The sequence below is a fragment of the Lepus europaeus genome, chromosome 5 (genome assembly GCF_033115175.1).
Source record: "Lepus europaeus isolate LE1 chromosome 5, mLepTim1.pri, whole genome shotgun sequence".
Taxonomy (NCBI): Eukaryota; Metazoa; Chordata; class Mammalia; order Lagomorpha; family Leporidae; genus Lepus; species Lepus europaeus.
The window spans coordinates 127,152,471-127,179,756 of NC_084831.1; the positions used below are offsets into that span (position 1 = coordinate 127,152,471).

A 27,286-nucleotide genomic window follows, 5' to 3' on the forward strand; every position below is an offset into this window, starting at 1 on the left:
TTTACTAAGAAAATATGCAAGTCCTTTGTAGTTAAAGATATCTGTTATTTGCATTTTGCTCCTTGTTCTAACACTATATCAAACTAAAGTGGCATAGGAATGCTCTTATAAGTTCCCTACTTCTACAAAAATTAATCTCTGTGATTTTTCCCTTTCTTGCAAATGTTTGGAAAAGGTTTTATAATGACAAACTTACTTTAGAAATTGGTGTTAATGCATGATATCCAGAATAAATTAGTATTAGTACTGGAGACTTAAAATCCTAATTTTGTCCCTTTTAGTATTTTTTATATGTTATTTATGTACTTGAGAGAGAAAAGCATGAGCTCCCATTCACTTGTTCATTCCCCAGATGTCCACAGCAATAGTGGCTGGGTCAGGGCCAAAGCTGGGAACCAGGATCACCGTTGCCTTCCATAGTCTGCCTTAAAAGGAAGCTGAAGTCAGGAGCTAGGACTAGGAACAAAATCCAGGTACTCCTATATGGGATGCAGGTGTCAACCACGAGTCTAAACTCCCAATGTTGTTGCTTTGTTGAAAAGACAGCTTAATTGTATGTGGATATGTTGCAGTTTTAGGAAATGGGAAAAAAACCCTTATTTTGGAATTTTAAATATATTTGGAATATTAAAAATAATTTTAATTTGTAATTATTGAAAGCAACTAACAAAAATTTGATTGGAAATTCGAAAATTAGTGGATCTGGTTTTTAGAACTGAATGAAGTATCTTTCTTATCTACATCATCCAAAGATGATGTAGAAGAGTTTCTGATGTAAAGAGTTTCTGAAACTTTTGACCTTAGAGTTGTTTTTTAGATCTTTTATAAACTATTTTGTAGTCTTTGTGAGGTTTACATATTTCTATAGAATTCTTACCAAATGGTCTAAACCATTAACAGATAACCATATGGTAAATTTTAAATACTTCTTAATTTCAAAAGATCTTGCCACTCAGAAATTTAATAATAAAACAAAAAAGTAGAAATCACCATAGTCCACCAGTCTAAGAGAATACATAATGTTTTGACATCATTGCAGTGTAACATATGCATGCTTTTGTAGAGGCTAAAGCATTAAAATTTGATCTAATATCATTTTTGACTGATGCCCCCAGATTCAGATAATACAGACATTCCCATCTGTTTTCCAAGGGTCTTTAAAAATTCAATTATTATTATTTACTTAACATGTAGAGAGACAGAGATCTTCCATCTACTGGTTCACTTCCAAATGTTTGCAACATCGGGGGCTGGGCCAGATTGAAGCCAGGAGCCTGGAACCCAATCTGGGTCTCCCACATGGGTGACAGGGACCAACTACTTGAGCCATCACCTGCTGCCTACTGTGGTGCACATTAGCAAGAAGCTGAAATTAGAAGCAGAGCTAGGACTCAAACCCAAGCATTTTGATATGGGATGTGGGTGTCCCAAGTAGCTCGTTAACCATTGCGCCTAATGTTTTCCCCTCCCAAGGATTGATACGGCTTTGTTCCCTAATTATGAGATTATTTGTCTGAGATAAGGTTTTTTGTTTGTTTGTTTTTAATTTTTTTGAAAGAATTATAGGGGGTGGGGGGGAGACATAGAGCTTCCATTCGCTGGTTCCCTCTCCAGATGACTACAACGGCCAGGGCTGGGCCAGACCGAAGCCAGGAGCCAGAAGCTTCTCTGGGTCTCCCCCATGAGAGGAGGGACCCCAGCACTTGGGCTATCTTCTACCACTTTCCCAGGCATATTAGCAGGGAACTGGATTGGAAGTGGAGCAGTTGGGACTCTAATCGGCATCCGTAGGGGATGCTGGCGCTGCCAGTGGAGGCTTAGCCTCCTACTCCACAATGCTGACCTCCAGAGTTTTTTTATTAGGATGTAGAAAATAAAGTAACTTGAAGGACACATGCATAGATCACTGTGAGATATTTAGCTTGGGATTTTGCTCTTTTTTTTTTTTTTAAGATTTATTTTTTATTTGGCACAATTAGAGAGAGAGAGGGAGAGACAGAGAGATCTTCTGTCTACTGGTTCACCTCCCAAATGGCCGCAATGGCCAGGGCCAGGCCAAGCCGAAGCCAGGAGCGTGGAACTCCAGCCAGGCTCCCACAAGGGTGGCAGGAACTCAGGTAGTTGGGCCATCATCTGCTGCTTTCTCAGGCCTTTAGCAGGGAGATAGATTGGAAGTGGAAAAGCCACTTAAGAAGTTAAACCAGTTTTTATGTATGGGATGCCGGCTTCGTGGACAACCCGCTGCACTGTAATACTGGCCCCTTTACTTTGCTTTTAAATTGGGGTCCCATAGTGACTTTAGCAACATATCTGTTATTTTATTTGTGATTATCCCCCTCCGCAATGCATTTAATCACCTCCATAAAATATACGTGAGAAAGCAGTCACATTGTGTTACAGTGATTAGATGAATGGTTCCAGCTTATCTAATTCAGTATGAGTATGAAAGAATCCTCCCTCTTGCAACATTTAAACATTTCTGAAAAATGTTATTGTGCATTGACATCAAGGCATTTTAAAAATTTACTGATATTTTTGAAAAAGCAAAGAATCTAGTCACCTTACAGAAACGTGCAGGACCACACATGTTCTCTACATTAGAAACCTGTACTGCTAATACATTAAATATCTGCCTACTTATAACTAAGATTATCCAAGGGACACTGTACACATATAGAAGTTTCATTATTTGTCTTTTCATCAACCATAGGTGCTCTATATTAGGTACTTATGCATTTGTTTTTGCTCGGTTTCTTTTTGAGTCTTCAATTCCCTGAGTCAGTAGCAGAATTTTATTAGTGAAGCATAGTGATCCCAGTCATTTAAATTTAAAATGTTTCACTAGTAAGCTAAATGTAATGAATTCTCTCACATAGCAAATGTCAATGTTATTTGTATTTATTAATTAAGAGCTTGTAAGAGCTGATGAGCAAGAATTGAAACTATAATTAGAAGTAGGTTCCTTTCATTATCTTAACCACTTATTTTAGCTTTATTATTTAATATTTTTACACAGTTTTTGAACAAGAGTACATTTAAAATAATGTTTGTTTCAGATAGCATTGCTTCTGAGTATAAAGAATTTTGAGATAATTCTTAAGTAAATTTATAGTTTCCATTGTAGACTTTTGAGATTCAGAGATAACTTTAATCCCTTTATTTTCTTTTAAAGATTTATTTATTTATTTGAAAGAGTGGCAGAGAGAGAGAGAGAGAGAGAGGGAATGAATGAATCTATTATCCACTGGTGCACTCTCCAAATTGTTGCAATAGCTGGTGGTCCCGGTTGCTCCTCTTCCAGTCCAGCTCTCTGCTGTAGCCCAGGAGTACAGTAGAGGATGGCTCAGGTCCTTGGGCCCTGCACCGCATGGGAGACCAGGAGGAAGCACCTGGCTCCTGGCTTCGGATCGGCGCAGTATGCCGGCCGCAACACACCCGCTCGCTGTAGCGGCCACTCGGGGGGTGAACCGACGGAAAAAGGAAGACCTTTCTCTCTCTCTCTCTCTCTCTCTGTCCACTCTGCCTGTCAAAAAAAAAAAAAAAAAAAAAGAAAGGTCTTCCTTCCATTGGTTCACCCCCCAACTGGCCTCCACGGCCAGCGTGCTGCGCCGATCCGAAGCCAGGAGCCAGGTGCTTCCTCCTGGTCTCCCATGCAGGTGCAGGGGCCCAAGCACTTGGGCCATCCTCCACTGCCTTCCTGGGCCACAGCAGAGAGCTGGACTGGAAGAGGAGCAACCAGGACAGAACTGGCGCCCCAAACGGGACTAGAACCCGGAATGCCGGCTCCGCAGGTGGAGGATTAGCCTAGTGAGCCGCAGCGCCGGCAAGGAACATGATATTCCATCAAGTGTAGTTTTTGTTTTTTTGATTGTTTGTTTTTTACTGTAAGTAAATTGGGGTTTTTTTTTTTTTTTCTGTCTTTTCATCTGGTTGGTGATACACAATTCTGTAAAAGTCATTCAGAGGGAGGCTGAGCCTTCTTAGAGTCCAACTTGGACTTGGAACTTTGAACGCCTAAAGAAGTGGATAGCCACCTGGCCCTTAAGCATGCCTTCTAAATGTCCTGTCTCATCCAAGGTTTGGGTGAGAGCCTAGAGTACTAGTGTTCTATATTGCTAATTTAGGGCTGCTTCGTTTGCTTTAGGAACCAAACAGGTAGTAGTTTTGACATTGTGTTGTAGAAACTGAGACAATTGCCTAGTGATTTTATCTGGATGAAAGAATAATATGCATCTAGTGCCTGTGAACCTCCAGGTAGTAAGGCTCTTCCTCAAGTGACAATATTTGATGCTCAGTTAAATTCCTGTGAGTCCACTGAATTCCCATAGTGCTGTTGTGTAGTACTTACTGCATTTTTCTTTGTATTATTATTTTTTTAAAGATTTATTTATTTATTTGAAAGAGTTACACACAGAGGAAAGGCAGACAGAGGTCTTCCATCCGATGATTCTCTCCCCAAATGGCTGCAACGGCCAGAGTTGCGCCAATCCGAAGCCAGGAGCCAGGAGCTTCTTCCGGGTCTCCCACGTGGGTGTAGGGGCCCAAGGACTTGAGCCATCTTCCACTGCTTTCCCAGGCCATACCAGAGAGCTGGACTGGAAGTGGAGCATCCGGGTCTCGAACCGGCGCCCATATGGGATGCCGGCGCTTCAGGCCAGGGCGTTAACCTGCTGCGTCACAAAACTGGCCCCTCTTTGTATAATTTTAAGTATGGCCTCACTAGATAAGTTTCTTGAAAATAATGAGGGCTTTTTAATTTACCCTTTATCCATTTTGGTGTTTTACATGTAGTAAATTTACAAAGTATTTTGAATTAAATTGAACTAAACCCAAACTGGATCAAACTAAGGAAAATCATTTTTTCCTTTTTCTTATGAGACATATGGTAATCTAGACACTTCATTATAGCTGTGCAGAGTCCTCTTTGTTGGTAAGTGTACTCAGGAATATGTTATAGTGCTCAGAGAATCTAAAAATCTGACTCAGAATTAAAGACCAATTGCATTTTCACACTATTTTCTGACTTCTAATTAAACATTTTTTTCATACCATGATTAATATAAGTATTTAAAAATACTCCAGACAATTCGGCTTCAATATTCCCAATGATTTCATTAAGCCTATTTACCCTCTAACAGCTGCAAATTATTGCAAATAGCAGTTCTGTCCTTATGCTGTACAAGCCCATTTGAAAATAATTCTCTCAGTTTAATAGCATAAGTAGTTCTCTGTTACTTACCTAACCTAAAAAGTTAAGGACAAATAAGTTTATCAGAGTGAAGAATCCTGAAACTTGCTTTTTAAAACTGATTCTCTGGTCATGTGCATAATGCTTTTTTTTTTCCCTTCTTAGATTTCTGTGCTTTATTTGTTTATTTTTAAAGATTTATTTATTTATTTGAGAGGCAGAGTTAGAGACAGGGAAAGGGAGATTTAGGTCAAAAGATCTTCCATCCGCTGGTTCTTTGCCTAAATGGCCAGAGCTGGGCTGATCCAAAGCCAGGAGCCAGGAACTTCTTCCGGGTCTCCCATGTGGGTACAGGGGCCCAAGCACTTGGGCCATCTTCCACTCCTTTCCCAGGCCATGAACAGCTGGATGGAAGAAGAGATGCCAGGACACCAACCGGTGCCCATATGAGATGCCATTGCCACAGGCAGAGGCTTCGTACTATCACAGCGTCAGCTCCTAGATTTCTGTATTTAAAAAGTTCAATCATTTCTTAAATACTTAAAATGTCATTTGTTAAATATGTAAAAAGAAAAGTCCCTTTGTATTATTAAGCCTTATTTGGTAATTAAGGCAAAATATCCTAGGTAGAAATTATTTCATAAACTGTAAGCAGTTTATTTGGGTAGGTATAGGGAATAATTCAACAGTCCACTATCATATTCCTCTGCTTCTTAGATATTGGTGAAAAATTGTCTTTGCCACTTTTCTGGGCACCCAGCTATTTGTGTTGTGGGACAAGTATTTAATTATTGAACCCAGTATCTATAATTCTTAGCTTAGTCCAGTAACTCCTGTTAGGTATCCATCCAGAACCAAAGAAACTTTGGAGGTGATATAGTTGCACTCTTTGTGGAGTTGATCTCCGTTCTCATCTCTAATCTTATTTATTTGGGTTTTTTTCTTCCCTCTCCCCTTTGTTAGTCTGACTAAAGGTTTGTCTGTTTTGTTTATTGTCTCAAAAAACCTATTTTTTATTGACTTTTGTATTTCTTTTCCATTTCAATTTCATTTATTTATACTTTGATCCTTATTATTTCTCACCTCCTGTTAATTTAGAGTTTGTTTTTTTTCTTGTTCTTCTAAGTCCTCAAGATGCAACATTAGATAATTTATTTGAGACTTTTCTATTGTTTTTTTTTAAATTTTTTTATTTAGTAAAAATAAAATTCCAACGTACAGTTTATGGATTACAATGGCTTCCCCCCCCCCATAATTTCCCTCCCCCTCACACCCCTCCCATCTCCTGTTCCCTCTCCCATTCCATTCACATCAAGATCCATTTTCAATTATCTTTATATACCGAAGATTGATTTAGTATATATTAGGTAAAGATTTCATCAGTTTGCACCCACACAGAAACACAAAGTGTAAAATACTGTTTCAGTACTAGTTATAGCATTACTTCACATTGGACCATAATTTAAGGACAGATCCCACATGAGAAGTAAGTACACAGTGACTCCTGTTGTTGACTTAACAATTTGACACTCTTGTTTATGGTGTCAGTAATCTCCCTAGGCTCTAGTCATGAGTTTCCAAGGCTATGGAGGCCTTTTGAGTTTGCCGACTTCGATCTTATTCCGACAGGGTCATAGTCAAAGTGGAAGTTCTCTCCTCCCTTCAGAGAAAGGTACCTCCTTCTTTGATGGCCCCGTTCTTTCCACTGGGATCTCACTCACAGAGATCTTTCATTTACTCCTCCTCCTCCTCCTCCTCCTCCTCCTCCTCCTCCTCCTCAAATGTAAGCATTTGACATTATACTTCCATCTTAATACTGCTTTTGCTGTATCCCACAGGTTTTGATATGATGTATTTTCATTTAATTCAAGGAAGCTTTTGATTTCCTTTTTAATCTCTTCAATGACCCATTGGTCATTCAATAGCATTGTTTAATTGCCATGTATTTGTAAATATTCTGCTCTACTTGTTGATTTCCATTTGTATTCATTTGTGATCTAAGAAGATACATGATATAATTTTAGTGTTTTTAAATTTACTGAGACTTGGTTTGTGATTTGTGACCTAATATGTGGTCTAGCCTAGAAAATGTTCTATGTGTTGATGATGTTAATGGTTTCTAACATGCCTGGGATGTTAGAAAACAACAAGCTGAAATGAAATGGCCTCTAATTGGGAGAATTGACTATTCCTTATAACCACACCAGTACATTATGACAATAAGTGAATTTTTCTGCTTGAAAGTAAAGTAGCTTTCATAGTATGAAAGTCATTTGTCTGTAAGATGTGAAACAATTTTGAGATGTTTTTTCACTTACAAGAGCTATTCATCTTAAAATATTAAGTACCTTTAGATCTGATGATGCTAGGAATTGAAAGAATAATTGAATAAATAACATGTTTAATGAAAAGTAATTATATCCTCCAAAGCACAGAAAAAATTTTGGTGAGAAAAGTGGCCAGTCCTCCCACATGGGTTGCAGGGGCCCAACCTCCCAGACTGATTAGCAGGAAGCTGGAAACGAAGCAGAGTAGCTGGGACTTGAACCAACACTCTGTTATAGGATGCCAGCATTGCAAGGGGTGACTTAATCTGCTGTGCTATAGCATTGGTCTCTGTTTTTATGATATAAGATACCTACTATATGACAGTAGATCTTGAAGACTCAGCAATGAGCAAAGCAGTTAGAAAAATACCGCTATTCCAGAGCTTATTTATAAAGGATAAGATAATAAGCATAGGGAGAAAATTAAAGCAGAGAAAGGAAGAGAAGTGTGTGTGTTTGGTGGGGCTGTCAGTGTGTGCAGTTTGAGTAGGTGGGACATGCAAGGCCTCACTGAGACACTGACATTTGAGTGAAGACTTGCACGTGCCATACATGAATTTGAGGAAAGAATATTTCCAGGGGGAACAGCAAGCACTGGAGCCCTGCAGAACTTGCTTAGGAGAGGTAAAGGACAGATTAGATGATGTCAGAGGTAAGCAAATGGGTCATATCCTAAACGGCCTTGGAGTCCTGCGAGGTGACTTTAATTTTACTTTGAGAATGGAAGACATTGAAGCATTTGGATTTACATTCTAACAGGATCACTCTGGTGACTGTAATGAGAATAGACTGCAGGAGGAAAGAATGGAAAGAGCAGACCATGCAGGCGAGTGTTATAAAGGGAGTAGATAACAGTGCCTTGGACTGGTGGTTAGATTCCTAATATATGTGAGTATTTGGAAAGTAGAATCAGGAGATTTTGCTGAAGAATTGAATGTGGATTATGAGACCAATACTACAAAGTATTTGGCCTTAGCACCTGAGGAAAATGACATTGCCACAGAGAGGGGAAACACCATGGGAAACAACCAAGGGGGTGAATCAGGAGCATAATTTTAGGGACCTTAACTTTGAGGTGTCCAAACATGTGTTTAATTTGGCAGTTAGATGTAGGAGTCATGTTCAAGAGAGTGAGTTGGATTAGAAATATAAATTTTAGTGTCATCAGCATGTATAAAACATTGAAAACTGAGACTAAGAGACTATTTTGGAATGAAAGATATACAAGAATTGCTGATGTAGCTCTAATCTTGGAATAAGGGACATATTTAGTGTTGAAGCTTAAAAAAAAAATAGAAGAATCCAGGATCACTGATGGTCTATTTGGATAATTAAATAAAATTGATGAAGTTTAAGGAAATCTGGGGAGGGAGTTTAATTGGAGTTTAAGGATCTAGGGAATATTCTAGTAGAGTTGTAAATATGAGACTTGAGTTGAGGTTTGAGAGGCTTTAACCATACATGTAAGTCATGGGACTAGGTGAGAATGCCAAGAGAGAATAGAGTTTTAAAAAATATTGACCCCTAAGAAACAATAGTATTTAATGTGGGATGTGGATGGCTGAGACGGCAGGGAAAAAAAAAAAAGCATTTCCCTGAAGGTAATGAGAAATGAGTCTGGGCAGAGAAAGTTGCAAGTGTGAAATGCTGCAGAGAGAAAGTAGGATGAGGGCTGGAAGAAAGCAAGAGGGTTTGACAATTAGAATATAATATTTATAAAGACAGTTTCAGATTGGTGGTGACAGAGCCAACTTTTATTATTTTGGGGATCAAATGGAATGTAAAAGGGTTGTTGATTTATGGCTCAATCTGTTATATTTTACTTACCTAAAATGATACCATGATTAAGCTAATTGAAATTAATGTTTTTAGAAGTTCCCTAGTCAGACCTTTACCAACAATATCAAATATGTGAGAAATGAAATTCCATTTTTGTATCAACTATAACTCTTGGCTGTAAACAGAAGAAACCTACCACAGCTTTAGTTAAAGCAGAAAATTAACCTCTTATGTTAAGCAGAAAAGGATTTTATTGGAAGGCTATTTGTTGTTTTCTTCTGTAAAGATTTATTTATTAATTTGAAAGAATTACAGAGAGAGAGGAAGAGAGAAAGAGATCTTCCCATCTTCATTCCCCAGATGACTGCAACAGCTAGGGTTGGGCCAGCCCGAAGCCAGGAGCCAGGACCTTCTTCCAGCTCTCCCATGTGAGTGCCAGGGACCTAAATATTTGGGCCATTTTCTGCTGCTTTTCCCAGGCCATTAGCAGGGAGCTGGATTAGAAATGGAGCAGCTGGGGCACGAACCAGTGCCCATATGGGATGTGGGTGTTGCAGGTGGAAGCTTTAGCTGCTAAGCCACACCCTGGCCCCAAATCTTTGTTCTGGCTTCATGGAAGGCTGGAGAATTAGGCTCACAACACTGATAGGAACCAAAGGAATCTACACAACAAAGAAGAGCCTCAGTCTTGTGCTGAACGTTGCATCAGGACAACATACCACTGGACACCCACACAACTGCTAGCACGGCTACCAGTGGCTGCTCCTCCATCACTGCTAAAAATGACCTAGCTCTCTCTGAGTCTTTGTTTGTTCACTTCCAAATGAACAAATCTGATTGGGCAAATGTAGGTCATGTGCCCTACTTGCCAGAAAGGAGAGAAATTATGTACCCATCCCTTCAGGTTACTGTAGTTGGAGATAGTTCCCTTCTCTGTCCCCAAATCTTCTCTGGGCCTTTGTGACCACAGTAGGATTCATCATAGCATCTGGTCAAACCACGAGAAGCAAATGGAGACAGCACTACTGAAGTCAGGAGTTAAGAGCACATTTCTAGGAATGAGATCGGTTCTCAGCTGGACCTGGGTGGATGTTAGGAGTAGCCATGAACATTTGAAGAAGAAACAAATACCACAGGTAGGAGGACAGACTGGCCTGTGGCTTGGCGGAAGGAAGTAATGCAGGCCACAGCAGACTTAACTAAGTCACTAGATCAGGTCAGAGACTGGGAAGTCGGGGCCAGTGTTGTGGTGTAGTGGGTTAAGCCGCCTTCTGCAGTGCCGGCATCCCATATGGGCGCTGGTTCAAGTCCCAGCTACTCCACTTCCATTCCAGCTAATGTGCCTGGGAAAGCAGCAGAGGATGGCCCAAATCCTTGGGCCCCTGTACCCGTGTGGGAGTCCTTGGAAGAAGTTCCTGGCACCTGGCTTCCATCTGGCCCAGCCCTGGCTGTTGTGGTCATTTGGGGAGTGAACCAGCAGATGGAAGATCAGTCAATCTCTCTGTCTCTCTCTCTCTCCCTCCCTCCCTTTTTCTCTCCATCTCTATCTCTCTGGCTCTCTGTTACTCTGCCTTTCATAAATAAAATAAATCTTTAAAGAAAAAAGGGACTTGGAGTTCTAGATTGGGTAACAGGACATTGGAGGGGAGGGCAGAAGAAGGGGTATGTTATACAGACAATGGTTGCCCAGATTCTTCAAATAAATAGGCCTGTGGAAACGTTTAGGGGGAGGGGTCCTACAACTTAATTTTATTTTTAAAGGTGCATCCCTGCCAAAGGACTGTCATGAAGTCTCAGCAGAGGAAAAGACCCCTTATCTGTGTAATTCAAATAAAAAGGACTTTTTGCCTGCTTTTTGTAAGACTGATTTTGGCATGGTAACATATCCAAAACAAATACAAATCCAGTGCCTCAAAAAACTTGATAAGTACTGTAGGCCTTTAATGAATTCTCTTGACGATACTCCAAAGGGAATATTAGATCAAGCCGCGGGCAGCAAGTAAGACTTTTGCTTCCCTCAACCCTCCTCCAGCCCCACGCTCCCACACGCTGCGGAGACGGACTCCCAAGGCTCAGGCTGGCCCTCTTCGCCCACCCCTTTCCCTTTCTTTCAATTTCCAGGCCTTTTTCCTCTGGTAGTGTGTACCTTTTAAATGGGAGGGCAGGTACGGTGGGAAGACTTACTATGTTCCTAATGCTGGATTTATGAGATACATACAAATAAAAAAAGAACTAAAAGGCAGGTTAGTTTCTTCTCACTCTCCCCTCCACCAGTTACCTTGCCTCTAGCACACACCACAGGCCTTCAGTCCTTTAGAAAATAAACCTCCCTGGCATAGATAGGGATAGAGGAGAGACTTTGAATATCTGTGCTTCGGTGATTTCTTCCCCCAGTATTTCAGATGCAAAGAGGTAGAATATGGGGGTTTCTTCTTTCTTGGCTGAATTCTTGGGGAGTACCTGTGACAACTGACACAAGTGTGTTTAAGAAGTCATAGTGGAAGATCATGATGAAAAAAGTATAAAGTTTTAGAGACCAAATTATAAAGGGCTTTCACTTATTTTTCCCCTCTTTTTAAAAATTTGTATTTATTTTCATTTAAAATGTATTTATATAAAGGGAACAGATTTCATTATACAATTTTAAGAACATAATGATACCACCCTCCCTCCTTCCTTTCTTATTTTTCTTTTAGTTTTTGATGTGGCATACTTTCAGTTTACTTTATACCCACAAACTTAATCCTCCACTAACTAAAGAATGCCACAAGTGGGACGTGGAAGAGCACTGTTCCTCGGGAACACAGACAAGGGCTACGAACAGGAATCAAGGATCAGCCGTGAGGACCTGTCTCACTCTGTTCTCTTGGTGGTGGGACAGTGAGTCTCCACTCTGGGGTTGAGGGGAATAAACCTCGATGAGTCTGTCTTTCCTGCATCAGTGCCACGTTGATGCTATTGATTGCATTTCCTAAAGGCCTTCCCTGACCTCAAACTTCTTAGTCTTTTTTAAAAGAAATTATTAAACACTTAGAGGGTTTTCTGCATGCCAATCAATGTTCTAAGCGTTTTCAGAAGTAACTTGTTTAATCTTTATAAACAGTCTGTGCAGTAGGTGCTGTTACTGTCCCTGTTTTACTGGTGAGTGAATGAGGGCACGGAGAGGTTAAGGGACTTGGTCTCGGCCCTACGGCTAGAAAGAGGGTGGTGGAGGCAGCATTCAAGCCCAGGCAGTCTAACTCCAGAGTCCATACTCCAGTTTCTGTCTATGCCTTGCTGGCCTGTATGTGGCAATGTGAGTCCTGGGACTATCTGCATCAGAACCACTAAGGATATATTTTTTATTTTTTTAAAGATTTATTTTATTTATGTGAAAGACAGAGCTACAGAGAGAGGTAGAGAGAGAGAGAGAGAGACAGAGAGAGAGACAGAGAGAGACAGAAAGGTCTTCCATCCACTGGTTCACTCCCTAAATGGCCTCAGCAGCCAGGAGTGGGCCGGGGGAAACCAGGAGCCTCCTCCAGGTCTCCCACATGGGTGCAGGGGCCCAAGACTTGGGCTGCTTTCTACTGCTTTCCCAGGCCATAGCAGAGAGCTGGATCAGAAGCGGAGAAGCCAAGACTTGAACTGGTACCCATATGGGACACTGGTACTGCAGGCCGGGGCTTGTGCCACAGCACCGGCCCCAGGGATATGTATAGATATATATTTAAGATTTATTTATTTATTTGAAAGTCAGAGTTACACAGAGAGAGAGAGAGAGGCAGAGAGAGAGGGTTTCCATCCACTGGTTCATTCCCCAAATGGCTGCAATGGCTGGAGCTGTGCCCATCTGAAGCCAGGAGCCAGGAGCCTCCTCTGGGTCTCCCACGCGGGTGCAGGGGCCCAAGGACTTGGGCCATTTTCTACCGCTTTCCCAGGCCATAGCAGAGAGCTGAATCAGAAGTAGAGAAGCCGGGACTTGAACTGGTGCTCATATGGGATGCTGGCACTGCTGGCAGTGGCTTTACCTGCTACACCACAGCACCAGCCCTGGGATATATTTCTAAAATATAATATTTGGCCCACCTCAGATTAACCATATCAGCATTCCTTCCCCCCTCAAGGAGAATGGGGAATCTGTTTATTTATATTATAAAATCCTGCAGGTGATTCTGATATGTATCTTTTACTAAGAACAATTTAGAAGAACCTTTTACTACTGGCCTGTATTCACTTCTGATCCTTCTTCCTTTGACTCTCAGATTAAATTTTTTTTAAGATTTATTTATTTATTTATTTATTTGAAAATCAGAGTTACAGATAAAGAGAGAGAAACAGATCTTCTATCTGCTGGTTCACTCCCCAAACAGCTGCAACAGTGAGGGCTGGGCCAGGCCGAAGCCAGGAGCCAGGAGATTCTTCCAGGTCTCCCATGTGGGTTGGAAGTGGAGCAACTGGGATTTGAACCAGTGCCCATATGGGATGCCAGCACTGCAGACAGCGACTTAACCTACTGTGCCACAGCGCCAGCCCCTAACAGATTATTTTCTGAAGGATACCAGATCAGTACAGAACTTAATACTGTTATACTTTAGTTTGCCTTTAAAGCCATTACTACCTGAAATTTAATTGAAATCATTTCTAGAATATTTGACCAAATAATAAAAACAAAGTTTCCATTTATTTCCTTTAATGTATTATATCTCACTAATGCACTTTACATCTGAGAACTTGTGGTTCCATTTTTGTTGAGAATGAAGAAAACTGTACCAAGTTCTGGAAAGTATACCTTGTGTGATAGGAAAAGAGAACTCGCTGGTCGATTATGGAGCAGGTCTATATAATATCACACCGCAGTCCTTCACTGGAATTGAAATCAGCAATAAAAGGCAGTTTCCAGTGGGAGCAAGTGTTCAGTTTGACCATTTTGCTAACCCAAGATTCTCAAGGGAAAATGTGTCCGCTAAGGTAGTTAAGTCAGATTACTGCAGGTTGTGCTTAACATTTTAAGAGCAATAAAATGAAGGTGCATTTTTTTTCTTTCACTTTGTAGTTTGCCTTGTGAACAACAACCCTTCCGAACATGTACTTCAGGGGCATTTTACAGTCCTCTCTATTTTTTTGTATGAAACTCAGATTAAAGTTATCTAGGAAAGAAAACACTCGATCTGTAGTGAAGGCCAAGGGAGTATCCAGACACTAAGAATGATGCAGAGAGAGAGCTTTTGAAATATAAGTAAATGGGACTCCTCTTATCCCCCCTTCCAGAAAGTAGAATATCAGTGTGTGAGAGTTAACTGGAATATCTCCCTGTGTTTCCTTCCCCTCCCCCGTGCTACCTGCATACACACATGACTTTCATCTCAACCCAACATTTCCCATCTTTTTTCCAACAAAAAACAAAGCAGTTCCTTTAGATGTCTATATTTAATGTTTTCCTCGAGATGTGTCTTAAGATTCTTTTCTCAGGAAACCTATGAACTCAACTTACTGTAGCCACAGACCCTTCTCCCTCCCTCCTTAAGTAGCACAGATGCAATTTAATTTTCAGGACATTCACTTCCTACTAATCGTCCTGAGTAAAATGAATTTTCTAAAATGAAACATCTTATAAATAGTAAATGGTTAAAGCTCGTTATTCATTTACTTTGATCTTCTTACTTAACAAGCATTTTTTGAATTATCGCACTGTGGGCACTCAGCAAACAATGGCTAATAAGAAGTTTCAGGAGTCCTAACTTATTTTCCTAAATCACACGCTGTCCACAATTTGAAACATCCCTCTATTATGGCTGACAAAGTGTTGGTCTTTGATTAACTCAAGTAATTGAATGGAGTAATACGAAGTGCCGGGTCAAAGATTTCCGGGTCCTGTTCTTGTCCCAGAATGTAACCAGCAATGCTTTTGTCTGAGGTCCTTTTCTAGGGAAGACAATCCTGACTTGGCTTAGAAACCTTTGCCCTGAAATTCAACAAGAGAGTGAAACTATGATTCTATCCTTGGGAAAATACTTACAAGAAGTCATGTCAACCACAAAACTAAAAATTCTATTTTTTCTTTTTTGTTTTCAAAAGAGAAGCAAATGTAACTATTAGGTTCAGCCAGATGAAATTACTGATGAAATGTAGACCCACAAAGACAATTTTTTAATGATTCAACCTTATAGTTTCTTTATGTGACTAGAAGTGGAGGCCAAGGTCAGCTAGGTTGGATAGGGGACTTCCCATTGGGTTTGATATGAGAACCGTTTCATAAGCAAAACCTGAGTTTGTACTTAATAGGATTTCAAACCAAGTTTTCCTTTGGTGATGCTGCCAGTATTATCGGGTTTGTATTAAGTGCCAAAAGCAAACATTGACTTACTTAACTTGGGCCATCTATTATATACTAATAGTGTTGATTTATTCTTCCTCTGGTTTAACATGCACATTGATGGGACAGAAGCAAGCTTAACCTTTCCTTTTATTGGTTTATAGTTTTATTGCATACATTAGTGGCATAAATACTGCTTTCATATAACCTTTATATTAACTATTTCTATTTTTACTATGATGAGAAGCCCTAAATATAGACATTTTAATAGACTTTTAAATGATTATAGCCCACCTAATTTTACTATATCTAATTTTTTTGCAATTTTTGTTTTCAGAATGTATCACTAATGTGTGTCTACACTGTAAAGATTTAAAAGTTTCTAATAGCCATTGCTTTGGTGACTGACACATTTAGGTTCTGATCAACACTTACTATAACTTCTGGGAGACAATATTAGTTCCAAATGTTGTGATTATAGGAAAATACTGAAAGGCCTACTTACTGCTTTGGCCCTCTTTCTTTTGAGATTTGACATGATTTCCAATGTGGCAGTATTTTTTTTATAGTTATAGCTTTTTTCTTTTAAAGACTTATTTGTTTATTTGAAAGTCAGAGTTATACACACAGAGGAGAGGCAGAGAGAGAGAGAGAGAGAGAGAGAGGTCTTCCATCCGCTGGTTCACTCCCCAGGTGGCCACAATGGTCAGAGCTGTGCCCTTCTGAAGGTAGGAGCCAGGAGCTTCTTCTGAGTCTCCCACATGGGTGCAGGGGCCAAAGGGCTTGGGCCACCTTCTACTGCTTTGCCAGGCCACAGCAGAGAGCTGTATTGGAAGTAGAGCAGCCAGGACTTGAACTGGTGCCCATATGGGATGCCGGCACTGTAGGCGGCAGCTTTACCCGCTACACCACAGCACTGGCCCCAGTTTGGCAGTTTGAAAGATAGTTGTTAAGGCAAATGAAGTAGTTATGGTAGAAAACGAAAGCTCTTTCTCATATAGGAACATAGATTAAAGAAAATTTAGGGGCCGGTGATGTGGCGTAGAAGGTTAAGTCTCCCCCTGCAGTCCCAGCATCCAATATGGCCACTGGTTCCAGTCCTCACTGCTCTTCTTCTTCTTCTTCTTCTTCTTCCTCTTCCTCTTCCTCCTCTTCCTCCTCTTCCTCCTCTTCCTCCTCTTCCTCCTCTTCCTCCTCTTCCTCCTCTTCCTCCTCTTCCTCTTCCTCCTCTTCCTCTTCCTCCTCTTCCTCTTCCTCCTCTTCCTCTTCCTCCTCTTCCTCTTCTTCCTCTTCCTCCTCTTCCTCTTCTTCCTCTTCCTCTTCTTCCTCTTCCTCTTCTTCCTCTTCTTCTTCCTCTTCTTCTCTTAGATTTCTTTTATTTATTTGAAAGACAGAGTTACAGAGAAAGGTAGAGACAGAGAGAGAGGTCTTCCATCCACTGGTTCACTCCCCAGTTGGCTGCAGTGACCCGAGCTGGGCCCATCCAAAGCCAGGAGCTTCTTCTGGGTCTCCCATGTGGGTGCAGGGGCCCAAGGACCTGGACCATCTTCTGCTTTCCCAGGCTATAGCAGAGAGCTGGGTGGGAAGAGGAGCAGCCGGGACTAGAACCGGTGCCCATATGGGATACTGGCGCTTCAGGCCAGGGCTTTAACCTGCCGGACCCTGCTCCTCTTCTGATCCAGCTCTCTGCTAATGTGCCAGGGAAAAGCGCTGGAAAATGGCCCAAGTGCTTAGGCACCTGCACCCATGTGGGAGACCTAGAAGATGCTTCTGGTACCTGGCTTCAGCCTGGCCCAGCCCTGGCCATTTGAGGAGTGAATCGGTGGATGGAAGATAGCTCGCTCTGTGTGTGTGTGTAATTCTCTCTCCTCTCTCTATCTCTGCCTTTCAAATAAATAAATAAATCTTAAAAGGAAATTTTAAAAAAATTTAACATAAAACTATCCTTGAAATAGGATAGATACATTTTAATATGGCCCAGTTTTAGCGGTTTTCTGATTTGGAAAACCAACCCCATCTCTGGAATCCAGTGGATATGAGCCAAATAGAAAATGTTAAAAGGCCATTGTTGTTACTATTGGCTTGATAGCAACATTTTTTGACTAATAGAGGTCTGTGTCCATCCAAGTGAAAATTGTTCAGTGTCACAAGTGCTGCCTGTAGCAGACCAAGTTTCCTTCATTGCTAGGAGACATCATTAGATAGTCAATGAATTCACTTCTATCAAAGATAAAGGACTTCAACCCTGAGCCAAAGTTTCCTTAATACAGGAGAAGCTGCCTTGTCCAGTAAAATAGGAACTTGTGGATGGTCTGTTAATTAGCAAGACTGATTAAAGCTGGTAATCTTTTCTTTTTTTTAAGATTTATTTATTTGAAAGGCAGAGTGAGAGAGAGAGAGAGAGAGAGAGCGAGCGAGCGAGAGCCAGCCCGCCCAGATAGCTACAGCAGCCACTGCTGGGCCAGGCCAAAACCCGGAGCCCGGAGCTTTTTCTGGGTCTGCCACATGGGTGGCAGGGACCCAAACACTTGGGGCATCTTCCTCTGCTTTTCCCAATCCATTAGTAGAGAGTAGCAGGGATTCAAACCAGTGCCCGTATGGGATGTTGGCGTGTCAATTGGCGGCTTTTCCCATAACACTGGTCCTATAGAGTATAATTTTTAAAAAGATGTTTATGTATCTTTACCTCATTTAATTGCATAAATGTGCAGTTATTTGCCAATTTTTGATATAGGATATGTGCCTTTTCTTTGGGTCCAAATCCACTATGTAGAACTTCATGTGATTTTTTTTCCCTACAATTCATCACCATAATTTCCAATGTCAGTTACTGTAACTTTAAATTAGAATAAGAATTTATTTATTTTTTAGAATAAGAATTTAAAGATACTTATTACGCAATCTGAGTACAGACTATTATGATTTCACCCCCTATCTTTTATGGTTGTTTTGCCATGAAAAAAAATTTTTAACCTACTCACTTTTATTTAGTCTTGCTCTTTTGTTCACACTGTATTTTATCAGTTATGTAATTTTTTTCATTCACATTAACAAACGCAATTAGCAAAAAGTAGTTTTTTAAAGCCACAGCTCAATTAGTCATGAATATTTAGTGTTCTTTGGGCACCAGTTTACAGATGGAATGAGAAATATCATTTAATCTAGTAACTTAGTTTCTTTTCTATATGGATATGTAGAATCTTTTAATAACTCTAAGATCTTACTTTTATTGTGACATGCCATCACAATTTTGCTGAGCAAAATGTGGTCTTGGTTATTCTTTTGATAAGTCAATCTACAAGGCTTTTGCTTTCTTGAAAATGGAACAGACAGATAACTTTAAATGTTTTGTTACACACTGATCTTTTCTGTTTCTAACAGAATGCTTGAAAAAGGGAATTGGGAAAAATAGATGAAAATAGCACATTTCGTCATGTACAGTGTTGCATAACATTGGAAAACTGATGGCTTATTCCCACAGTGAAATGTTCTGGTGTCACCTTCCTCCCTGTTTATCTAGCTTCTGGGAATAAGAGTATGGAAGCATGACTATGATATTTGTTCACATGATTTCACCCTGAAGATACCCTCTGGTATAAAAGCTCCATAAATGTTTTTCATGAGTCCACTTGGAAATGTCTTAAAATTAGCAACACAGTTTTGAATGACAGAGCTGAACTATCTATCACTTATCTCTATAGCAACATCCTTTTTCCACTTTTAAAAAAAAAAAGTTTCAGGGCCTGCACTGTGGCGTACCAGGAAAACTTGCCACCTGCAGTGCCAGCATCCCATATGGGTGCTGGTTTACATCTCGACTGCCCGACTTCCCATCCAGCTCTCTGCTAAAGTGCTAGGAAAGCAGCAGAAGATGGCCCAAGTCCTTGGGCCCCTGCACCCATGTGGGAGACCCAGAAGAAGCTTCAGGCTCCTGGCTTCAGATTGGCCCAGCTCTGGCCATTGTAGCCATTTGGGGAGTGACCCAACAGATGGAAGATCTCTCCCTCCCTCCCTCCCTCCCCCTCTCTCTCTCTGCCTCTACCTCTCTATAATGCTGCCTTTCAAATAAATAAGTAAATCTTTTTTTTTAAAAAAAAGTAGTTTGATTTTTATTGCAGTTGGATTGTTCTAGCTGACTTAATAGGAAAGGAAGAATTTAATTCAGATTTGTCAAACTGTATCTCTACTTTTCCAGGATTCAGTTTCCTCCATTAGTTAATTAATAAGCATTTAAATGAAATTATAGTGGTAGGAGGTATATCAAGAAGGCTAAATAATAAATATAGATTTTCTATACTGTAAAAAAAAAAAAAAAACCATAGCTGGGGGCCGCCCCTGTGGCATAGCAGCCGCATCCAGTGCCGACATCCTGTATGGGTGCCGGTTCAAGTCCTGGCTGCTCCACTTTGATCCAGCTCTCTGCTATGGCCTGGGAAAACAGTAGAAGATGGCCCAAGTCCTTGGGCCCCTGCACCCATGTGGGAGACCTAGAAGAAGCTCTTGGCTCCTGGCTTCAGATTGACACAACTCTGGCCATTGCGGCCATCTAGAGAGTAAATCAGTGGATGGAAGACCTCTCTCTCTCTCTCTCTCTCTCTCTCTCTCTCTCTCTCTGCCTCTGCCTCTCTGTAACTCTTTCCTTTAAATAAATACATAAATATTTACAAAAAAACAGCATAGTTGTCCCTGATTAATTTTTACTTAGATTCCTCTTGACCAAATAAATACTTTTATACTATTTCACAGATTTATAACTAGTAATTAGGATTAGCTTTAGGCTTTGAGTTACAGAAAATTTAATTAGTGGTCTTAAAAAATTTGAATTTGTGAACTCCTTAATCATCAGGATCCCTTCCTCTTTCTGTTTTTGTCAACTTGCAGCTTAAGTCTCATGGGCCCAGTTCTGGCAGTCACATCTGCTTTCTAGCTGTCTGGATGGAGAAAAGGGAAGGAAGAGGGTGCCCTTCTACCATTACCACCTTGAAGAAGTTGCGTGCACTTCTTCTTCTTACAGCCCATTGACCAGAGTATGTGGCTTCACCTGGTCACACGGGAAGCTGGGGAATACAGCCTTTATTCTTGTGACTTTGTGCCCAACTGAATGTTGTAGATTCTGTTTCTATTCAAATATTATAGAAGAAGGAAAGCATTTACTGGATGTGAATGCTTTTTTTTTTTTTTTTGCCAAAATTTACATTGCTTACCCCAACAAAATGAAAACCTGGATTTTTTTTTTTTAAGATTTATTTATTTATTTATTTGAAAGGCAGAGGCAGAGAGAGAGAGAGGGAGGGAAGGAGAGGTCTTCTATCGGCTAATTCACTCCCCAGATGGCTGCAATGGCCAGAGCTGTGCTGATCCGAAGGCAGGAGCCAGGAGCTTCTTCCGGGTCTCCCATGGGACCCAAGGACTTGGGCCATCTTCTGCTGCTTCCTCAGGCCATAGCAAAGAGCTGGATCGGAAGTGGAGCAACTGGGACTCGAACCAGTCAGTGCCCATATGGGATGCTGGCAGTGTAGGTGGAGGTTTTACCCGCTACACCACAGCACCAGTCCCAATTTGTTTTTTGTTGTTGATTTTAAAGAAAATGTCCTCTGTAGCACAGTTGACTTATTGGCAGGACACTACGCCTGGGTGGTCTTTTTTTTTTTTTAAGATGACTGGTAAGAAGTAAGTAAATATATTTGTGGATTAAGAAAAGCTCCTTTGTTTCTGGATATGTGATTAACAGGATTAATTATCTGAAAAAGATTAAGATGAGCATGGGTAAAAATTGCTTCAAAATCATTGTTGTGAGTTTCAAGTTACATTTATTTTGAGAAAGTGAAGGTAAATATTAAATGAAGCAACTACAGTGATCTAGTTACATGTACATAATTAGTTTTTTTAAAAAGATTTTATTTATTTTATTTGAAAGTTAGAGTTACAGGGAGGTGGAGGCAGAGAGAGAGGGGTCTTCTGTTTGCTGGTTCACTCCCCAAATGGTTGCCTTGGCCGGAACTATGCCGATCCGAAGCCAGGAGCCAGGAGCTTCTTCCAGGTCTCCCATGGGGGTGCAGGGGCCCAAGCACTTGGGTCATCTTCCACTGCTTTCCCAGACCATAGGAGAGAGCTGGATCGGAAGTAGAGCAGCTGGGACTTGAACCAGTGCCCATATGGGATGCCGGCACTGCAGGTGGCAGCTTTACCCGCTACTGGCCCCTGTAATTTGTTTTCATGTTAAGATAAACACTGTTAGGGTTTGTAGTGTTGGTTCCAGTTCTGGTCTTTGGGCTTCTTGGCAAACAAATTAAATTAGAAGCTGTTCCACATTTAAAAATCTTTAACTACAGACAAGACACGTTAACTGTAATATTCTTTTTTCATTAATCATAGCATTTGGCCTTTTGTTACAAAATTAACTCTTTTATTTAAAATTTAATGAAGAGAGAAAGTAGGAGACAGTATTTTCAGAAAATCATGTTTAAAACATTTGGTATGTCATTGAGATCTTAACAGACAATTCAGAATTAAGTCTGAGCCTGACCTTAACCCATGACAAATGGAATCTGTGTTTGTTTTTACAATAGCCTTAATTTGGGGCTTGTAAGTGTTTTGGTTTGTTTTCTCATTCAATTTAGAGACCCTAGAGCAGCATTTTAATTACAGGAATTAAGCTATTTATAATTTTTGTAGCATGAAGATCAACAAGTTATGTTTTTTCTTGGTTATAATATATTATTCTCAGAAATCTGTGATCCTTGTGTCTGACAATGCGTGTAAAACAAAACACAAACTCCCATGCTGCAGTGTTGGCACTGGAACAGGACTTCACTCATCTTCCCAATCCCCTCTTTTAAAAATCATGTTCTCATGGAAATGTTGCCTTGAATTATGCAAAGTACAAACAGTTACTGGAATGTTTTCTACCCAGTTCTGTTCATGTACATCAGTTTCAATTTGTTTTCCACATTCTAGATTTTTTCTTAGCTTTGTTAATAGTCAAATTTCATAGTAACACTGACTTTGAGCTAAAGTGCCGTGAACTTTTATCATTCCAGCTATTTAAAATCCTTCTTTTTGGTAAGTCTATCCATGTAGTAAGTTCGTTGAATGAATGAGGGAACAATGAACATAGAAACAAGAAAAGAAAGTAGAATGTGTTATACTTAGGCTCAGTTTTAAGAAATGGTATCTTTTTTTTTCTCTGACAATTTTTAGATTTTTCCTAGGAAGAAGAGGAGCTATTGAAAACAGATAAGGTTGAAATCATTAGTCATTTATAATCAGCTTTAAAATACCTACATATACGCAGTTCAGGGCACTTGTATGCCCCTTTTGTCTGCAACCAGAATCTCTTTGGCTTGTTTTTACTTTTAGTAATTGTGTGGCTATTGTGTAGCTGGAAACCAGCAACTTCAGATGAGTTACATATAGATCATTAAAAGTTGGCTGTATCATATTCAGTACTAAATACTTTTGCTAAATATGCATTTATAATTTTTAAAATCTATGCTTTTTAAAGGCGAGAACTCTACATTCTTTGAAATGTTCATTTTGATTACAAATAAATGTCTAATGCTATGACCCCTTCAAAGGGATAAGAAGAGCTCAAGCAAGCAAGACTCTAGGCCCTGGCTTTGCTTCAGACAGAGCCTCTTTAATATATTGATAATCTGAGATAGGAATCTTGTTGGAGGGGAAAAAAATCTTCCTCCCCTTAAAAAACAAAAAAGTTTGAAAATGACTTTTTAGTGGATAGGTAACTGCAGAATCTTGTGATATTATCTTATGTAGCCTCTATCACTTTACAGGACTGGAAACTGAGGCCCAGAAAGGACGTGTAGTCTTGTCCAGACCATACAGCTATTTAGTGGAAGAAACTAGAATTAAAACCCTTGTCCTGACTGCTTGACCAGTACTCTTAAAAATTGTAGCATATATGTTGGCCGGCGCCGTGGCTCAAAGGGCTAATCCTCCGCCTTGCGGCGCCGGCACACCGGGTTCTAGTCCTGGTCGGGGCACCGATCCTGTCCCGGTTGCCCCTCTTCCAGGCCAGCTCTCTGCTGTGGCCAGGGAGTGCAGTGGAGGATGGCCCAAGTGCTTGGGCCCTGCACCCCATGGGAGACCAGGAGAAGCACCTGGCTCCTGCCATCGGAACAGTGCGGTGCGCCGGCCACAGCGCGCTACCGCGGCGGCCATTGGAGGGTGAACCAACGGCAAAAGGAAGACCTTCCTCTCTGTCTCTCTCTCACTGTCCACTCTGCCTGTCAAAAAAAAAAAAAAAATTGTAGCATATATGTTATCAGAACCTAGGAGTAATTCAAGAAGACTGCATAGAATCTGGTAATGATGGACACTCTGTTAATATTCATTAATGAATGAATAATCCTAAGGTAATTTGTAGTTGATTAACCTTAAGTTTAAATAAAACTTGTCATTTTTCATGATTCCAGTGAAGTGTTGGCCTCTTGGAAATATTCAATTTGGCCTGTTTTAGGACTAAGCTAGTTGTTACACATAACAAATTGTTCTTTGTTGATTTTAGGATCACCTACTGTTACCAGCTACCACCCACAACAAGACCACAAGACCCAAAATGTCAATTGTATTACCAGCAATAAACATAAATGGTAAGTTGAAATTTTGATTTGTGAACAATGTGAGATTCTTTATTTGGTCAAGATTCTCTGAATTAATTAAAAACATGAAATTTTTCAGTTGGGTAGGTAACAGTATACATCAATGTGGTATTTGGGGGACATTTTCACCAAAATGTCATTTTTAAATTTTAGTATTTGTTTTAAAAATTACTTTACAAAAAAATGGTTCTCACTTATTTACATAAGTAGTGCAGCTGGCATCCTGATTGTTCTGCATACTTCCTGTCTGGATTCTTCCTAGTCTTATGTGCAATGTAAGAAGTTCCTGCTGTGTTCTAACAGCAGATTTGTGAGTTAGATTTTTGGAGTTCAGTGCAGTTTCCTGTGTTACCTGAACATTGGTATGATTCTGGAACAAGCCACAGATGCCTATTTATTTTAATCCATGATACTGATGAGTTTGAAATTGACAGTATTACTATTACATTTCATTCTACTACTAGTAATGGGTATTAAAGGAAATACTAATAATACTATGACACTTTGAGGCTGTCCAGAGATGTTAAGGCATGGAATACCTGTGTATAGTCTAGAAGGGGAAATAAAACAAGTACAGAAATCACTGTCCTCCAGAGAGAAAGTCCCATAGGTAATATACTAAGTGCTCAAGAAATTCAGTGCAGGCGAGATTACTTCCAGCTGGGTTCTACATGAAGACGAGAAATAACTTACTCCCAATACCAGCTGTGTGTTAGAAATGAGCACAATGTATGCTATTGACTAACTGCTTTCTCTGATATTTCAAATTAGGCTTATTGAAACAAGGAAGTCAGCCTTCTTTCTCAGGCCTATTTACCTGGTGTAATAGAACCATTGGTAAATTTCCCATCGTGTGATAAGACCTTTATAGTATATGAGGAAGATGAAAATGAACCAACCCGCGGTTGAACCAGTCCACATTCTGACTGATAATCTGAAATCCTTAAATAGAATTATAAAACAAAACACTACATTTTAGGGGAGATTCTAAATGAATTCTAATAGCATTTAGCCTTTGAGGTACAGGCATTATTCATTATATGTTTTAAGACCTTGGATGACTGTAGAATTTCATGAGTTATACACAGACAGCTTATCAAAAATGCTTTGGAAGCAACTTTATAGACATAAAACATAAATAATTTTTTTGTTGTTGAAGTATAAAAAATGTATACTATTTGCTTAGTGTCACAAAGACATTCAGAACAAATTTAAAGGAAAAAATGATAACATTGAGAGGAATGTCTTCAATAAAGGCACACCTATAAGGTTATTCACCGAATAATTGGATTACTTTCTGAAGAAGGACGGTAGATTCAAAAGTGAAGTTTGTTGTACTCCAAAGAGAGAACAGAATCTGAGAAATCTCAGGTTTTCCCCATGGATGCCTGGGTTTCTTTGCTTGCATTGTAATAGTTTCATTTTTGCTCAACTCATCTTCAGAAAGTTTATTTCTAAGCTCCATCAAGGCATAATTCACTGAAGTTTTTTCTTCTAATATCGAGTTCTTATGCAAAAAAATGCCTGGTTTTATTTTATAACAGTGAGCTCCATTTATGTTAAGCCAAAAATAATAAGATGCTGTTTGATTTTGTTTATCTTGGTCAGAGGACTGATTTTTGAAGATGAGCCTTTCATGGATTTGGAAAATACAATCATTAGAGGATCATTTCCTTTTCAGTCTGTTCCAGATTCTTTGTAAATAAGTTTCTTTCTGATTTTTTTTCTTGTTTTAAACATAGTAAGCTATTAGAAAAATTAAGATTTATGGCTGGCACTGCAGCTCACTAGGCTAATCCTCCACCTGCGGTGCCAACACCCCAGGATCTAGTCCCAATCGGGGCGCCGGATTCTGTCCCGGTTGCCCCTCTTCCAGTCCAGCTCTCTGCTGTGGCCCGGGAGTGCAGTGGAGGATGGCCCAGGTCCTTGGGCCCTGCACCCCATGGGATACCAGGAGAAGCACCTGGCTCCTGGCTTCAGATAAGCACGGTGCACCGGCCGCGGCGGCCATTGGAGGGTGAACCAACAGCAAAAAGGAAGACCTTTCTCTCTCTCTCTCTCCCTCACTGTCCACTCTGCCTGTCAAAAAAAAAATATTAAGATTTAAATTTGGGAAATGCTGGTTGAGTGTATAACATGTATTAAGTGCTATGCTGCATCCTCAGCCTCTTCTCTCAGCGGTCCCTCTTGCTCTGCTGACACTTCTCCAATTAGATCCTGATATTTCTTCCCCACTAATGTACCTCAGAACCTGCAGATGGTTTATGTGGTTGGTGCTAGCGTTGCTCCCCACAACCTCCTGTGTATCTGTCCTTCTTTCTCCTTCAGTCCCCCTGCCAGTGTATACTGTCAGACAAATTCATTCCTCTTACCTTTCTTTGTTCCTGTCACCTCCCGTACCTACACTCCACTACTGCTTCCTCTCCCTGTGCAACGCCAACACCCGCACAGACAAGTCATCCCATATTCTAGTCTTTTTAGATCCAGTCATAGTTTAGTCTGCACCACCTCAGTTGCTCTCCACATGGTCACAATCTAGACCTTATCATCTATAGTAGTGCTCCCTTTCGAATCTTGAACATCCTGCTTTCTGTTACTCACTCTTACTTTAACATCCACACTCAAGGCACTCTCTTTCCTCACAAATCTCCAGTCTTTTTCTGTATACCCATCACATAGTTAATGGCCATACATTCCTCTTACCCAGCCTAAATTCCGTAGTCTGGTTCTATCACCACTGTCTCACAGACACCCCTTACTCCCTGGATCCTTTCTTCCTAGGCTTCACTTGCCTGGAAAAAACCCCACCATAGTTGAATCCAACCATCCTCTTTATGCCTGCTCTCAAGTAGCTAAAAATTGCTAGAAAATACTGTCTAGTAAGGACAAGTAACTTCATTTCAAATTTATGACTGTTAACTTCAAAAAGGCATTCAGTGCTCTTAGGCGCTGCTAGTAAATTCACTTTCCTTCTCTCTGAAACAAGAATTTCTCACCTTCTCTTCTCAAATCCCCCACATCCCCTCTCCCAACCCCCTCAGCTAATGAACTCACCAAATGCAACATTGAGAAAATA

The 27,286-nt window shown here is 40.3% G+C and overlaps 1 protein-coding gene across 1 annotated transcript in view; it reads left to right on the forward strand.

Moving 5' to 3' along the window:
• The window catches only part of ATF6 (activating transcription factor 6), a 212,236-nt gene that overhangs the window by 128,619 nt on the left and 56,331 nt on the right, over nucleotides 1-27,286 (forward strand). Inside the window, exon 15 of the mRNA XM_062192629.1 lies at nucleotides 24,117-24,201. Coding sequence (XP_062048613.1) covers nucleotides 24,117-24,201 — 85 coding nt within the window. The remainder of the gene's footprint in view (nucleotides 1-24,116; nucleotides 24,202-27,286) is intronic.